The following is a 17,550-nucleotide window of genomic DNA, read 5'->3' as shown; positions in this document are numbered from 1 at the left end:
GTAATGTCAAACCCAATGTCCCAATTATCACTCCCCCACCCTTACCCGCTGGTAACCATAAGCTTGTTTTCTACATATCTGTGACTCTTATTTCTTTCTGGTAGGTAAAGTCATCTTTACCTTTTTCTTTAGTTTCCACATATAAGTGATATCGCATGATATCTGTCTTTCCCTGTCTGACTTCACTCAGTGTGACAATTTCTAGCTCCATCCTGGCTGCTGCAAATGGCATTATTTCATTCTTTTTCGTGGCTGAGTAGTATTCCATTGTGTATATGTACCACATCTTCCTTATCCATTCCTCTGTTCTTTAATACACAGATGCATGTGTGTGTGTTTGTAGATGGACATGGATATTTACTATGCCTCCCTCCTTCTCCAGATCTGCCTGAATCGTCGGTGTCAGAACGTCAGTGTCTTTGGTGTGCATGAGTGTGCAGTGCAGTGCCACGGCAGGGGGGTAAGTAGGTGAACTGCCTTCATGTAGCCAGCCCATAATTAAGCTCAGCACTAAATCATTCCTTTGTAAAGGATTTCCGCCATCCATCACTTTGTAAAAACATAGCACTGTCTCCTCAGTATTATTTTCTTCTGAAGACATTCATTTTCTTTGACCTTTACATGGCATAAGAAATGGGATTTTATTTAACAAAGAAAATCAGATTGAGCGGTAATTATCTTTTAAATTGACGTTCTGGATTTTTTTGAAAGGACTTTGTCATCTTCAAAGTAATTTTAACACTAACCTTCCTTCATGAAGAGTTTTTCATTAGCGTTTCAAACGGAGCTGTCTCTCTCACAACCAAGATTCAGAATATGTGTCTGAACTGAAATATTTCCAAAAGCAATTAAAACAAAGAAGACAGCACATACTGACCACATGCTCTTGAAATCACATACAGTGGGTTTCAACTAAAGAAGGCTGTTGTTTTAGTTCAGAGGATTTGGGGGAGGGGAGGATTCTAATTGTTCAAAACCTAATTTATTTTTCCTGATGGGCTTAATTATTTCCAATGGAATCATATTAATCTTGATTAGCTATGCCAATGGTTCATTTGTTTTTCTGAAGCCTTTTCTGCAGAAATGGTGCTTCAAATTCTATTTTTAAAACTTGCAGACACTTGCCAATGATTCTAACACAGAATTATGGAGGTTTGCATAAGATTACTTTTGTGCTGTAACCATGAGGGATTGCAGTGTCACCTCAGATGGGTTTGTTGGTGGTGAGCGTAGCTGACTGTCAGCATAAAACGCAGTCTTTCTGTGTCTTCATTGGATCGTAGACTTCTTCCTAATGGCTGGAGGAATGATCTAGTGCAGCCTCATTATCTGACTGATGATGGAGTCCAGACCCACGTGGGGGTAGTGACACATCCAACGTTAGGTGGCCAGTGAGCAGCAATGCTGGATCAGGGAGCCTGGACTCCTGACCCTCCAGCATCCCTGGCATCCCATCCACACAGTGGAGAGGAAAGGCCCGCATTGCCTGGGGGCTGAGCAGCTGCCATGACTTGGGAACAAGTAACAGCTAGACCCCAACCCTTTCCTTAGCAAGGCCAGGCTCACCAGCAGCCCCTCTGGGGTGGGGGGGCAGTTGTCGGGGCTATAATCTCTCTGCCACAGGCCGTCCAGAGGGCCCCTGACTGTGGTTCACAGCAGGAGATAGTGCCTGAATCCCAGGGGTGGTGCCCCAGCCGCAGGGTCTCTGGGGAAACGGCAGGACACTCAGACTCCAGGCAGTCTGGGCGGTGCTCGTGACAGTTCATTCTGCTTCATGTGAGCTTCATAGAAATGTACTTTCTCACTTATCACGGGCTTTCCTGACTGTTGGCCTTCTTGTTGGAAGCATCTGGGTTTGTCGATGTTGACTGTGGTTGACTCATCACAACCTGGGAAACATCACAAATGAGATATACACCCCAACATTTAATGTGCCTTAAAAACGTGAAAGCGTGGGTTTGGCCCCATCCAGCAGTATTTTGACATGGAGCTGAAGCCTGCAGGATAGGAGCTCAGCCCTGACTTCCTTACACAGAACCACCCAAAGCGCGCCATCCACGATGTGCCGTTTGCTTTTCTAAGTGCAAGGGAAACTGCAACACTCACGAGCAACCTGAATGAGGAATCCTTTATTTTGCAGCTTTTCCCGATCGTTTTTCAGTTGTCCTTCCCATTCCAAATTTGTCCAAAGTCCTTTTTAGGGCCTTACCTGCCATACAGTATTCCCAAAGCATTCAGTCTCATTGTCTTTCTAGAAAGGATTCCCTCTTGTTTTCATAATCATTTTCCATTGGTTCCTGTAGTAGTTCAGTCAGATCCATGTACCATAATACATACCAGCAACAAGTAGAATGTCATCACAGGTAGCATCAGTCGCCCTGGATCACAGGGTGAGCAAGCATTGGCCCCTCTGTGGAGCCTCAGAGCCCACCAAGAGCAAAGCCACCCCTCCCACCTTCTTGAGCAGCCCTTTCGCTTGGGACCAGAGCCATCATCCTCTTATTTCACCAGGACACAGTTCACTGCTGGCTGTGTCCACCACTCAGCGGGGTAGGAGCTGGGACCAGCCCTCCGGAGTGTCTGCTGAAGGAATCAGAGCAGACTTTGGGGAGGCGGTACCTTGTGGGCATCAGGGGGAGCAGGAGGCCTGGCCGTCAGACTGCTGTGGGACCCCGAGTCACCCAGCCTACCCTAGCACCCTGTCTGAAGTTGCCCGGGGTTGTCAGACCCTTAATGCCCAAGGGCATGGATTTCATGTCCCAGTAGCAGGGTCCCTTTCTCACTACTGAGAGGTCTTCTCATCTCAGCCAGATTGGGAGGGTTTCCTGGAACCAAAAAAAGGCACCTGGAAATTGAGACAGAAAAGAGGTGGGAGGGGGCCGGTGAGCCCTGATGGTCTCCATCTTTCTCTCAACAGCTGCTGATGTAACAACAGCAGATTCTGTTATATTTGCGGCCTCAGGCTCTCGACTGGTGTGGTGCTGGGTGCAGGGTGGATCCTCGCAGTGGTGTGTCCAGAGTCTGGCTGCCTCCATGTGGTGGGGGCACTGACCACAGGGCCTTTGCTTCGCTATGGGGCTCAGTTAGGGCTCAGAGACTTGGCGCTGCCCCAGGTGGAGACACATCCTAACCCTGCCTCCCTCTTGGTGTCTTTGTCCCCCTCTGCCCAAAAGGTGTGCAACAACAGGAAGAACTGCCATTGCGAGCCCCACTGGGCACCTCCCTTCTGTGACAGGTTTGGCTTCGGAGGGAGCACGGACAGCGGCCCCGTCCGGCAAGCAGGTTAGTGGTGACAGCGTGTCCCGGGGAGTGGGCCGAGCTCCCGAGGGGCACGGGAAGCCGGGCCCTTGGGGGACCATTGCAGGCAGGACAGAGGACCCGCCAGCCCTTGGGTGGGTGCACAGCTGGAAACCCGGTGGGGACCCCACAGGTCCAGGTGACCTGACACAGGCCGAGGCCCCTGTTTCCAGACCCTCTCTCATCCTTCCCTGATCTTTGCAGAGACTCCTCGCTCTGCTTTGCTCAGAGGCTGAGGTTTCCAGGTTCCCAGGTGGCGCTAGTGATAAAGAATCCACCTGCCAATGCAGGAGATGCAGGTTCAATCCCTGGGTCAGGAAGATCCGCTGGAGAAGGAAATGGCAACCCACTCCAGTATTCTTGCCTGGAGAATCCCATGGACAGAGGAGCCTAGCGGGCTACCATCCATGGGGTCGCAAAGATTCAAACATGACTGAGCAACTGAGCACACACTCAGCCTGTGATATTTTCTCAGTTAAGGTCATTCTACCACAAACTGCCAAGTGAGTGTGCACCTCGTGGTTGGAGGTTCAAACTGCTTGGTCAAGGCCAGCCTTGTTTACTGAGGCCAAGAGTTGTGAAGTCAAGTGCCTTTTAAAGCTCTTACTAGAAAGATGCCATCCTCTTCATAAAGGGACTGGGCCCAGCCCAGCAGTCACCGTTGCTGAGCTGTTGTTCCCTACGGGCACCAGGCTTCACGTTTTTCAGGCATTAATTGAACCCTTATGAAAGTGGGCATTCTTCTTCTTCTTTCTTTACATACAAAGGACCTGAAGCTCAGAGAAGTTAAATAACTTTCACAGAGTCACGCAGCTAAGATTGAGACATAGGTCTACCCATCTAGAGACCCCCAAGGGCCGCTGTGCTGGGATCATCAGTTCTTGTCTCCCCAGAGATGAGAAGTGGTCTCCTAGCTCAGGGCCGTCTTCTCTGAGAGATTGGCAGCCAGTGAGGAGGCAAGCCAGGGTGACGCCCCCTTTGAAGTGGAAGCAGCGAGTCCAGTGGTGCAGAGAGCCCACCATGAGCCCTGCTGGGGAGTCAGGGGCAGGGTGGGCAGGAACTGCCCAAACACATTTGTGTTGCCACCTTAGCGCCCACCTGAGCCCCCGGGGCACTCAGTCAGTGGCTGACGGAGGAAGTTGAATGTCCTGCAGTGATGGGTGGGGTTGAATCTGTGGCTTGGCCGGTGTTTCCATGACAACAGACACAACACTGCTCTGCAGGGCCAGGTAGGAGAGCCCCTCCAAGCAGGCACATCTAGAGAAGGCAGTGTCGTGTTGTGAGGAAGGGAAGGGAACTTCTGGTCATCCCTGTACTGAAAGGTGGGACGAGTCTCAATGCTGCTTCCAAGGGCGCCCAGGGTCCTGCCCTCTCAGCCTGGCCCCGCAACAGGTAGTCAAAGGGCCTCCAGGTCTCGTCTCTTAGCGCATGTCCATCCCAGGGGATAATAAGCTGGGTCTGGCCCAGCCTCCCTGTTCCTCACTGCCATCCATGCCTTGATGGCTGGCCTCTCAGCTGCAACTTAAATTTCAAATTGGCCATTAAGAGTTCAAAAACATCAGGGTTTTCGTTTTTAATGCATCAGAAACCCTGCCATATCAGAATGTGAATGTTCCATCCACATTCAAGTGAACCAGATGTTCAAGGAATTGGAGAGGATGGTGGGAGACAGGCCGCATGCTCTGAGTGTCTTTTTAGTGTGGGCCCCAGTGGGTCTCAGGGTTGGGAGCTGCCAAAACATGGCAAACCCACGGAGTCACTAACTCTTCATTGTACCGGGTAAGAATATTGTTTAAATGAAAATAACTGAAGAGCCAAACTCATCCACTGTTGCCATCATTTCATAAAATAGGTTTAGTTTCTTCCCCCCAAAACACCTACAAAAGAGGGGCCTTGAGAAGCCGGCCAAGGGTTACACAGGGAAGGCCACACACCACGGGTCTTACTCTTCAATGCAGCCACCCACGTGACCGGGGCTCAGAAGTCCCTGAAGCTAGTATCTCTCCAGCATCTGCCAGGCGCCAGCTGCTCCTGTCAGTGTTTAATAACTGATCAGTTGAAGACGTAGGGATTTGATTTGAGGAAACTAGAAACTATACTCCAATACTTTGGCCACCTGATGCGAAGAGCTGACTCATTGGAAAAGACCCTCATGCTGGGAAAGATTGAAGGCAGGAGGAGAAGGGGACGACAGAGGATGAGATGGTTGGAGGGCATCACCAACTCGATAGACATGAGTTTGAGCAAGCTCTGGGAGATGGTGAAGGACAGGGAAGCCTTTTTAATGAGCTGTGTTAAGACATAATAGGACCTTAAGCAGAGGCCCCTAGACTGCCGGCTCAGTCTCAAAAGAGGTGCGTGTTAGCCGGGAAACCAGAGCAAGGCTTTTCCAGTAACACTGAACAAGTGAATCAAGACAGTCTTATACTGATTGTCTTCCTTAGACACATCCTTGGTAGGACTTGTCAGTTGAAGACAAAGTCCAGAACCAGGGTGTGAAGTCTTTCTCCCCTGGGGTGGGAGCGGCTTCTCTGGTTCCCAACCAGCCAAACATCCCGGTCAGAGGTAGGACAGCCTGGGTGACAGAAGCTGCCACCACGGCCATCAGCAGCAGCCCAGAAGGACTGTGGGGCACCTACCAAGTGACACAGACCCTGGCAGCCGGTGGGAGAACAGACCGGTGAACTGAGATCTGCGCTCCCAAGGAACCCACAGCCCTGGTGAACCCCCGACTCCTGGCACCCAGAGCCCTCCACAGACAGCCCTTGGCCGCAGCTGCAGTCAAACCAACTCGACAGCTCAATTTTCCCTTCCTTTCTGCATTCTTGAGGAATCTTAGAGTCTCTGTACTAAACAAAATGGAATCAAGTCACAGAAAAGGGGATCCTTCCTTCGAGAAGGTAAACAGCATCCTCCCAGAGATGGGGGTTTGCCCCCCACAGGCTGTTTTAAGTCCCTAACACAACAAAACAAAATCCAAGGGTGTTTCATTTAAACAGAGTTTTCTTTTTCCCCTTCCAATTTGACGATAGCCAGAAGTAAGATCTTGGTCTAAAAAAACTGAAAAAACAAAAGTAAAACAGATTCCAACCCCCAAGAATGAGAGAAGGAAAGAGACTGAAGGAGTGTCACTGGGGCTGGGAAGACTTCAACTTGGGGGCCACTGGTGGATCTAATGGTTAAAAATAAAAAAAAAAGCCGCCTGCAATGCAGGAGACCCAGATTTGATCCCTAGGTTGGGAACATCCCCTGGAGAAGGAAATGGTTACCCACTCCAGTATTCATGCCTGGAGAATTCCATGGACAGAGGAGCCTGGCGGGCTACAGTCCCTTGGGGTCGCAAGAGTCAGACACGACTGAGCAACTAGCACTTTGACTTCACTTCACTTTGGTTCTGATGGGATGCCAGTGACAGCTCCCTGTTACTTTCTCTGACCGCCGTTCCCCTGCCGTTGGCACGCTCGGGGGGCCCATGTGGCCAGAGCTGTGGTCCCAACTGCCAGGTTATATTCCCCTTTAGCAAGTTCCAGATTTGTCAGCAATGAATGATGGCGAGGCAGATTGTACCTCAAGCACGACCTTTGAAGTAAAGCTAATTTATCCGTACACCATTCAAGGATTTACTCACTGCATTTCTGGTCTTTCCTTCCAAGTTCATTTTGCCGTAAATGTCACAATTTCATACTCCCCATATTTCACTGTAACTGCCTCGTTCTCTGAGTCGAACGTGCTTTGTTTCAGATAACCAGGGTTTAACGATAGGAATTCTGGTCACCATCCTCTGTCTTCTTGCTGCTGGATGTGTGGTTTACCTCAAAAGGAAGACGTTGATACGACTGCTGTTTACAGATAAAAAAAACACCATCGAAAAGCTAAGGTACCCTGGGTCGGGGTCATCTTTTCAAGAAATGGCATTTGAAAGAAGGCGACCAACTGCTTATCATTGTGTTTCCTTAGCAAAGAAGGGGTCAGATTTTCTGTTGGTCTGGTGTTTTAACGTTTCTGCCGGACTGGCTGCCCGCTTCGCTTTCTCCTCAAACTATTCGCTGCTTATTACATAAATAAGCAGGGTGTTGATGAATTCCACTGGTGTGTTTTTCCCCACCCCAACCTTGGTAATTTTCATAAGACATGGGATATTAAAACATCTTTATCAGCTGGGGTAGCTTTTGATCCAAATATATTCCAAGATGTTGCTAAAATGCCAGCTTTATGCAAAAAGTCTCCCAGGTGTCACAAAGTCGTGTTCCTATGCATTGCAAGAACTTTAGTTTAACAGCATAATGGCTCTGGGGGAAAGAACTCAGTATTTATATTTTAGTCCTGTAAGAGATTAAACATTTTCTCTTGCATGGTTAACACACTGAGTTAAAAGAAGTGAGCTGTGTTTTGAGCGTTTCTGTGAAAAATGGGGAAAGCGGAGCTGGGCAGAGGGTGCGGCAGCCCCCACGGAGCGTGTCTGGGGTTGACTTGCAGGTGCGTGCGCCCTCCCCGGCCCCCCAGGGGCTCCCAGCCCAGCCAGGCCCACCTCACCCACCTCAGCAAAGGCCCGACGAGGAAGCCGCCACCTTCCAGCACACCTAAGGTGAGTTTCCAACAGACGAGAGGTGAGTGAGTGAGCCGTGAGGACGCGGGTGTTTCAACAAGAGATTGAGCGGGACTCGACCCGGAGACTCTTCCTGAAAAGCACTGGGTCAGCCCGCTCTGGATGACAGAGGCTCCCCGAGGTGACGGCTGGGGCTGGGAGAGGCTCAGGGTGCCAGATTCCACTGAGCCCACATCCCGGGAGGGACGTGGTCTTGGTCACCACCCTGCCTTCACCCAGGCGGCCGGACTCCATGGGGCAGGAGAGGGGACTGGGCCTGTCCTCAGGCCGGGTCCTGACGCTGGACCCCTGCTGTGGTGCGAGGGTGCCATGGACTGGGGAGGGGGGCTTCTGTGGCTCCCTGCTACTCCCAGGGTATTTCTAAGGGTCACAGTGAGGGTATGCCAAAGGGTCACACTGAGGGTATGTCTAAGGGTCACGCTGAGGATATGTCTAAGGGTCACACTGAGGGTAGGTGTAAGGGTCACACCGAGGGTACGTCTAAGGGTCACACCGAGGGTACGTCTAAGGGTCACACTGAGGGTACTTCTAAGAGTTACTCCCAGGATATCTCTAATAGTCACAATGAGGGTATTTCTAAGAGCTACTCCCAAGGTATTTCTAAGCATTACCCTGAGCCCTTGGTTGGGTCCATTTTGCTCCAACCACGAACTGTGGAAGCTCTGTCCAGCCCACAGCTTCAGAGAGCTGGATCCTTAAAGGGCCTCCCACTCCCTGCTGTCTCTTAACTTTCCTACTGCCCTGGTGAATGCTGACTAGCGTTCACTCTGACATTTTGTTTCCCCACCAAGTGTTTCTGATATATCTACAAGAATTCCTGAGTATTGAACTCATTCAACAAGAGTCCAGATTGTAGCAGGAAAGTGTTTGTGTCAATAAATGACAAATGATTTTTCAAACCATTATCAGGCATTCAGTAGGCAAAAAAAAAAGAAAAGAAAATCTATTTTAATCTCCCTCAATCGAAAAAGTATAGAGTTGGGTTCCAAAGAGAAGCCATTCCTAGTAAGCATTGCCACTTTCCACACCCAACCACGGACGTGAGGGGAAAACAGCTTTATTTGTGAGAGTCAAAGATGCAGCTTTATTTTGAAGGACCAGAAACCAGAAATGACCCAAATACCCATCAGCAGGTAGAAGGGTAAGCACATTCTGTGATATTTACACAGTGGGGTGCCATTCAGAATAAGACAAAATGAACTATTGATACACAGGATATCTTGGGTACATCTCAAAATAATCATGCCGAGTGAAAGAAGCCAGACCAAACCAATGATGCCATTTTTATAAAATTCTAGAAAATGCAAACCAATTTATAATGACCAAAGTTGTATCAGTAGCTGCTGGGAAAAGGAGAGGGAAGGACTTCACAAGTCAAAGCTCTAGTGAAAATGAGACATAGCTGACGACGGCGATGGGTATGTTCATTGTTTCTCTTGTGATGGTTTCATGGGTGTGAACCTCTATCAGAATTTACCAAATGTACATTTTAAATATTGACTGAAACTAACAGTCAATTAAACCTCAGTAAAGCTGTTTTTAGAGGGAAAGGAATATAAGAGGTAGGCAGGGAGGGGCAGGGTGTGTGAGGCTCACGCTGCTTCCAATCTCATCTGTCACTAAAAACAAGGCCATGTGGGCAGTGTTCCTCTGGACCCAGCCCCAGCCTCCACCCTTGGCTTCCAGAATCCCCCATGCTCCTCCTTCCTTGGTTCTCATCGAGCCTTGTGTACATTGAACTGCATCTCATTTTCACAAGTCCTTCGGAATTTCCTGAATTTCTGGTTTGTGTCTTTACACGTGGCGGCACTTGCTGAGGTGCCTTGCACCTACCTGCTAATTAATTAATCCAATTTTTAAAAATTCAAACAGAAATTGATCCCAGAGCTAAATGGGAAGGAAATTAAAAAGAAAAAGCAGGGGGGGGTGGATATAGGTATATGTATAGCTGGTTCACCTTGCTGTACAGTAGAAACGAACACAACATTGAAAAGCGACTATACTCAAGAAAGAAATTAAAACCTAAGAAAAAAGTCAATCCCCATGGGTTCAGATTTGGGGGTGGAGAGGGGTGCTTCTGTTAGAATTCTGACATTTACATAAATGATAATAGATTCCCTTTCCTGTAACTCCTTGATTTCTCGCCCTTCCTCGAGCCCCTTCCCTGCCGCACGTTTAGCAGAGGCGTTAGCACTGCGTGTCCTCCGGGGATACACAGTAATGATCACATCGTGGCTCTTTGCTCTGATCCCGCAGGACAACACCCGGAGAGTGCCGCCATGTCAGCACGTGGACATCAGCAGACCCCTCAAAGCCCCCGACGCCCCTTGGCCGAGTTCCCCGCAGCGAGGGCTCCCACCCCTGCACCAGGCTCCTCGTGTGCCCTGCGTCCCCGCCAGACCCCTGCCGGCCAACCCTGCACTCAGGCAGGCCCAGGTACGCCCGCAGCTCTTAACCTGATGGAGGTGCTTGGAATCCGGACCCCGCTACTTGCCAGCATCTGAACTTGGACAAGTTGCTTAAGTTCTCGGCGCCTATATAAAACAGTTAATTCAGCTCCTGAGATGGGGAAATGAGACCATCCACGGAAAGCATTTAGTACAGTGTTGGGTGCATAGCTGTGGTGCAGTATAGTTTAGCTATTCTGAGGGATATTTTTTAGTTTATTTTTGGTTGTACTAGGTCTTCGTTGCTACACGTGGGCTTTCTCTATTTGCAGTGTGCGGGCTTCTCGCTGTGATGGCTGTGATGGCTTCTCTTATTGCAGAGCATGGGCCCCAGGGCATGGGCTCAGTAGTTGTAACCACAGGCTTAGTTGCTCTGAGGCATGCGGAATCTTCTCGGACCAGGGATCACACCTTTGTCCCCTGCGTCGGCAGGCGGATTCTTAACCACTGGACTGCCAGGGACGACCTCTTAGGAATATTTTTATCTCTTCTATTCAGAATAGTGAGGGTGCCCATTCAGCTTGTCATCTATACCAACAGTCTCCAAGCTTTTTGACACCAGGGTCTGGTTTCATGGAAGACAGCTTTTCCATGGCTGAGGGGTGGGGAGGACGGTTTCCAAATGATTCAAGCTCATTACACTTATTGTGCACTTTATTTCTATTATTATCATATCACCTTCACCTCAGATCATCAGGCATTAGATCCCAGAGGCTGGGGACCCTTGATCTATGTACTACGACATTTTGGAGAGTGACAGGTGGCACTGTGAATAATTTGGCTTGGCCAATAAAACAGATATTTACAATAAATACAATAAGATACCTGATACTTTGGCCCCCTGATGCACAGAGCTGACTCATTGGGAGATAGGAATGGTAATGGGCATCCTTTCTTAACATTTTCCACCTTCAAAAATTATTTACAAAAATCTCTACCCCTGATTTAGTTTCTGTACAGCAGTTACAAGAGTGTATAACACACTTTATGTGCACGATCTCATTTTTATGCTGTTGGAAGTAACGGTTTCTGTTTGTATGACAGGAAACTTGAGGTGGGGACAAAAGTAAAAACCGAATGCAAAGTACAAAGATGTAATCACTGGTAAGGAAAATGGTATAACCATTTTAAGCCTCTGAATATATATAAATATTTTTCAAGACTAACCTGCACTTATGTTCCCGTACTAGTACAGAGCGTCTGTCTCACCGTGACTTTGCTGGTATTAAGTATTAATATTTCAAAGCTTTGCCCATTTGATACATAAAATAGCTTTTTACATCTAGTAGTTCTATAGATTACTGAAAGGGATGCTGAAGTTTCCAGCTATACACGTGTCTCTTTTCAGCCATCAGTTTTTACTTCATGTGTTTTGAAGCTCTGTTGTTTGTGGTACAAAACAATCTGGACTGCAGTGTCTTCTTGGTGAATTGATCCTTTCATCATTATGTAACATCCTTCATTTTGGGCTTCCCTGGTAGCGCAGGAGATGCAGGAGACCTGGGTTCAATCCCTGAATTAGGAAGATCCCCTGGAGAAGGGCATGGCAGCCCACTCCAGTATTCTTGCCTGGAGAATCCCATGCACAGAGGAGCCTGGCGGGCTACAGTCCGTGGGGTCGCAAAAGAGTTGGACGTGACCTAGCAGCTAAACAACAACAGATGTCCTTCTTTGGCTCTGGTGACTTTGTCCTAAAATCTGTTTTATCTTACATTAATACATTCGCTCAGTTTTTTGTTTTTTTTTTTTTTGACTGGGGTTTGCAAGGAATGTGTCTTTCCATCTTTTTACTTTTACTTATGTCATTTCACTTGAAATGAGTTTCCGAGAAACAGCATATAGTTGAGGCATGTATTTTTCATCCGTTCTGTCACTGGCTTTTCACTGGTGTATACAGACCATTTACTTTTAATATAAATTATTAATAGAGTTGAAGCCTATCTTTTTAATGTTTTTATCATGCTCCTCTTTCCTGACTTCCTGTGGGCTTGTTAAACGTTTTTCACTACTCCATATTGATTCATCTATAGTGTTTATGAAATATGTCTGTCTGTACTTTTTTGTCTGGCTGCCTTAGGGCAGAGTTTCTCAGCCTCAGCATCGTTGACATTTTGGGCTGGATGACTCTGTGTTGCATCGGACTGTCCCGTGTATCATAGAATGTTTAGCAGCATCTCGGTTTCTACCAACTGTAGATGGCAGTAGTGTGTGTAATCATGCCTCTAAACATGGCCAGAGGTCTCCTAGGAGACACAATCACCCCTAACTGAAAACTGCTGCTCTAAAGATTACATTGTATGTACATAATGTATCACAGTCTACTAGTATCAATATTTTATCACTTCAAGTGGAAGGTAGAGCTTCACCATCTTTTCCGCCCCTTTATTCCTCTCCCTCTGTGATGTGGATGCCTTCAGTGTTACCTTAACGTAGTGAGACCTCTCTAGATGTCATTTTTGCTTTTAACCACCAAGCATCGTTTTTTAAACTTAAGGAGAATGGTTTACAGGACCTACTCATACCATCCCTCCTCCTGTTCTTTCTTCACTTCTGATGCCCCAGGTTTCTTTCTGTTATCATTTCCTTCCTATCTGAAAAGACTTCTTTTATTCCGTTAAAGCAGGTCTGCTGGTGAAAAATTCTTAGTTTTCCTTCCTCTGGACATGTCTGTTTCGCTTTCATTACTGAAAAATATTTTCCATGGATATAGAATTCTGGGTTGACTGTTTTCTTCTTTCAAGATGTGCAAAATGTTGCCCTGCTTCCTTCTGGTCTTTGTGGTGATAAGAAATCCACTGGGAAGTTCCATCCACAGGCTTTGTTCCAGGGAAGAGATGAGGCCTGTTACTGTAGGGAGGGATGGGTAACAGGGCTGGGCCATGTCCAGGATGTGGTACCCAGTGGGGACAGCAGGGCATGGCTTTTTTCTAGTCTCACCTGGAGGCAGAATTAGGTCAGGTATGGCCACAATGTATCTCTTACTGGCTCATGCTGCTCCTGTTCTTTTAGCTAAAGATAGGCTCTCCTCAGGCCTTTTTTTTTATATTTTCTTTTTTTCAGTCTGATGCTATTGGCATTTTCAGATTAGGAGGGGGGCACCTCCCCAGAGCCCAGGCCAAGATATAAAGAAGGGGGAAACAGAAAAAAACAAGGACTCGCTACTGGGCAGTTCCTCGAGTTCTGAGGTCCCTGTTGTTTAGTCACTAAGTCGTGTCTGACTGTAGCCCACCAGGCTCCTCTGTCCATGGGATTCTCCAGGCAAGAATATTGGAGTGGGTTGCCATGCTCCTGCTCCAGGAGATCTTCCAGACCCAGGGATCAAACCTGCGTCTCCTGTGTCTCCTGCATTGGCAGGCAGCTTCTTTATCACTGAGCCACCTAGGAAGCCCTCTGAGATCCCTAGCCAGTCCATTTACTTTTCTCCATCTTTCAGAGTGTCTGTCGGTTGCTTTATGGACTTTCTCCAGACTTTTATGTTGTAATTTGCAGGAGGAATAGGGTGAAATGTGCTTATTTCATCTCACCCAGACCTCATTTCTCTCTGCATTTCTTTGACTGCTGGTACACTTGAACTGCTTTTTGTATATCTATTAACAAAGTGTGCTGGTAAATTGACTGTCAAAAAAAAAAAAAAAGCCTTGATTTGTAGGTGATTTCTCTGCTGTAAAAACTCCACCATGATCAATTTCAGGTTATTGAGGTGATGTCTCTGAATCAAGAGCAGAGAATCAGCCGGTATGTGCTGGTAGCAGCTGGCTCCAGCACACAGCTGCTATTAATTGTATTTGTTCTGTGAGTTGTCTGTTCCCATGCTTTACCTATCTTTCTCTGTTTGAGAGTTTCTCTTCCTTATTCGTTTGAGTTCATTCTCTTAATAGGTTAAGAATCCTTACCCATTTCCAGTAATTTACTGTAGACATCTCCCTCATTTGCCTTTCAGTTTTATTTACGCTGGGCTTTTTTTTTTTTTTTTGTATAAAAATTCCAGTTTTGAGTATTTATTAATCCTTGGTGAATCCTCCTATTCCTTTTGTGCTTATAAAGTCTTCTCCCATTTCAATCAAGATCTACCTGTAACTTCTTGTTTTGTTGCCCGTTGATGGTACTTTTACATTCATTTTGTGAACCTGTCTTGGATTTACATTAGTGGAAGGGATGAGTACTTTCTAAATTTCTCTGGGCATACGGATTTTTTCAAGAATCTGTTGAAGGCTGTGAACCCTTGAGAATGTACCCATACACAATACTTCATACACAAATTTCAGTAATTCACAGAGCCCATCAGCCTCTTCTCCATGGATTCTCTTGTCCTGGGGCTTTTCATGCCCCCCTTTAAGTAGCTCACCTGTGTACCATGTGACACTGGGACTCTCATAATGAGAAAGGATATTTTTACTTGCTGGTGTCTTTTCTTCCTACCAGCAGTGACTGCCCACAGAAGTGATGACGCCTTCAAGATTTCCTTTAAAGCAGGCCTCAAAAAAGGCCTTCATTCTGTTTTATGAAACTAAGGAAATGTTACCCTTTAAACATTAGTAACTGAAAAATCCACAGTTCTCACTCCAGGCTGGGGTCTGTCTGGAGCTTTTCCGAGACATATGATCTGGATTAGGCTCGCGCTTCTCATCACACCGAGGGGACCGGCATTAATCCCGTGCAGGTGCGGTGCCTCTTGGAGGTGGTTCTTGTTTGGCGGCCCAGATCGAACCCACTGGCCCTTGGTGCCTTAGTATTGCCTGTGCCCTGTCCCCCAGGACGCGGCAGACACACGTTCGGTGGCTAGCCCTGCCTCATCCACCAGGCTTACCATCTACACGTTCCAGAGGGAAAATGCTTTCATAAACACCATGATAGTGGTTGACCTCACATCCAAAGGGTGAGTTAGTTCTTTACAGAAAATGCTTGATCTTGCCATTAAGTGTTCTGTGTGATCTTTACAAATCAAGGACAGTTGAATCAACTCTCTTCTCTTGTCCACAGACGGGCCTTTCAGGGATACCATTTCCTTCTCAGGGAAATGAGCCTTGCCACTCAAGCTTCTCAAACTAACTCCTCAGCCTTGGTCGAGGAAGCGAACTTTCATTTCCCTTTCATCCTGTCAGCTCTTTGAGAGGAAAAGCATTCAGTATATTCATCTGGCTTTTAGCTGACTGCTGCCAACTTCTCCCGAAACACAGCCTGAGCATGAAAGGCAAAGTGTGGGCTTGAGAAAAGGCTGGAAAAATGATGGAAAAAAAAAGAAGTCACACACAGGGGTGTGTGGTCATGTACAACTGTATGCAGGCAGGGAGCCTGGTAGAATACCATTGTTCTGCCTGGCACAGTCCTGGCCCCGCTCTGCCTGGCATGTTATATTCACAAGTCACCAGGAACAGGCATGTCAGTGAGGACACCAGACAAACCAGCCCACTGCCAGCTCAGGGACCACTGCAGAGGCCCCAGGGACAGCACTGCATAACGAGTTCATCTCAGACTCTGGAAGAGAAAAAGGAGGAAAGAAAAACAGGGCAGGTTCCAGGAGTGGCGACCAAAGGACCCCAAAGTGTTTGGGGCGGCTTTCTGATGATGTTGCAGCCACGCATTCTGGGAAACAAACTCACTCAGAAGGACAATGCAGATAGTGGGGTGCAGTTTATTACACCAGTGGACCCAAAGCAGAGTCTCCTCTTAGCCAAGGACCCCAACCAGTTTTTGTGAAAATCTTATATACCCTAAGTGTACGTGCCCAAACCCACCTCCCCAAATTCCCTGAAACTAGTCTGAACAAAGGAAAAGAAAGATACAATCAAAGTTAACCTGTGATTCATATGCCTTAAGCCTAGGTAGTTGCTGCTGCTAAGTCGCTTCAGTCGTGTCCGACTCTGTGCGACCCCATAGACGGCAGCCCACAAGGCTCCCCCATCCCTGGGATTCTCCAGGCAAGAACACAGTGGACAATTATCAATAGGCCTGTGGTCATACCCCAGTAAGCATAATAGAATTTACGATTCTATTCAGTTACACAGATAATAGGGTATTCTTTTAGGGATGGAGAGTCTAGGTACAAGCCCTGGGGCTCTTCCATCTGGGGGCCTGGTTTTCCAGTTGGTATGTCGTTTCCATAGATACTGGGCAAAGAGCTCAGAGTCCACAGTCCGGCCCAAGATGGAGTCCTGCTTTCAAATGGAACCTGTTCTGTTTCCTCCTTCAATGATGGTTAATCTTAAGATATTTTAGGTGGTTTTTTCCCCTGGATTAAAAAGTGTTCAAAAACATACAACTTTGCACCCCAGAAAAATCCATTTTACCGTACGATCATGTTAAAGTAATATATATTAAAGAGGACAATGTGTCCAAGCATGTGTCCTGGAAGTGTGTCTTCGGACGGCAGGCTTGAGCTCTGACACCCAGGCAGGGGGAGAGACTGCGTCCGGGAGCTCACGGCTTTGTAGCATGAAAGGATTCCTTGCCCTGACCCCAGACATCATCTGTAAAGTCAACTGATTTGACTTCCATGAGGGAAGGGGGCCCTGAGAGGCCCCGGGCGAGCCAGAGACTCCAGGAGAAGTAATATCTGACATAGAGTTTTATGCTTTCCTTTTCTGCCTGCCGATTCCCTTCCGTCCTGAAACCTCAGCACAGGGCGCAGACCACTGCAGCCTGGTGTGGGTCTCAGGTTGGTCGGCAGATGAGGGAGAGGCTACACCAGGGGCACGTGTATGGGGGAGAGGACGACTCCCTGTAGGCTCAGTCCTGAGCTGCCGGGAGAGGATCCAGCCTGGAGAAGCCCAGGGTGGGAGGCAGTGGGCACAGCCCCCTGACACAGACGGTACCCAGGGACCCTGAGAGAGCTCTGGGCATGGGTGGAGTGTCGTACCATCACCCAAGAGAGGCTCTCAAGTCACTAAAGATGAATTTTAAAAATAGGTGTGGCTCAAGAGACTAGGAGGTGTGATGACACTCTGGTGATTGTCTTAACCTGCCAAACCCCCAGTGCGCCTAAATGTGTTCCCCGCTGAGACAATGGGCTGGGGGGGCAAATTCTGGAGTTTCGTTAGATTTCTAGGATGTAGCAAACTGAAATCCTTTATGCATTTTATTATGACTAATAGGCTTAATTCACTCATCTAGAGTTTAAATAAGAGTACGTTCAATGTCACATCTAAGAAATAGATTTCTCCACTCACAGAGTTATATCTAGAGAAGTCTGTGCTAAGAAGT

General features: G+C 47.6%; 1 protein-coding gene across 1 annotated transcript in view; it reads left to right on the top strand.

The window, feature by feature from the left end:
* Window positions 1-17,550, top strand: part of ADAM12 (ADAM metallopeptidase domain 12) — a 390,084-nt gene that overhangs the window by 353,086 nt on the left and 19,448 nt on the right. Inside the window, 5 exon segments of the mRNA NM_001001156.1 lie at window positions 383-460; window positions 3,174-3,282; window positions 7,039-7,174; window positions 7,774-7,882; window positions 10,160-10,339. Of these exon segments, the coding sequence (NP_001001156.1) occupies window positions 383-460; window positions 3,174-3,282; window positions 7,039-7,174; window positions 7,774-7,882; window positions 10,160-10,339 (612 nt within the window).

This window comes from Bos taurus, chromosome 26 (genome assembly GCF_002263795.3).
Source record: "Bos taurus isolate L1 Dominette 01449 registration number 42190680 breed Hereford chromosome 26, ARS-UCD2.0, whole genome shotgun sequence".
NCBI lineage: Eukaryota > Metazoa > Chordata > Mammalia > Artiodactyla > Bovidae > Bos > Bos taurus.
This window is presented reverse-complemented; position numbering and strand designations above follow the sequence as displayed.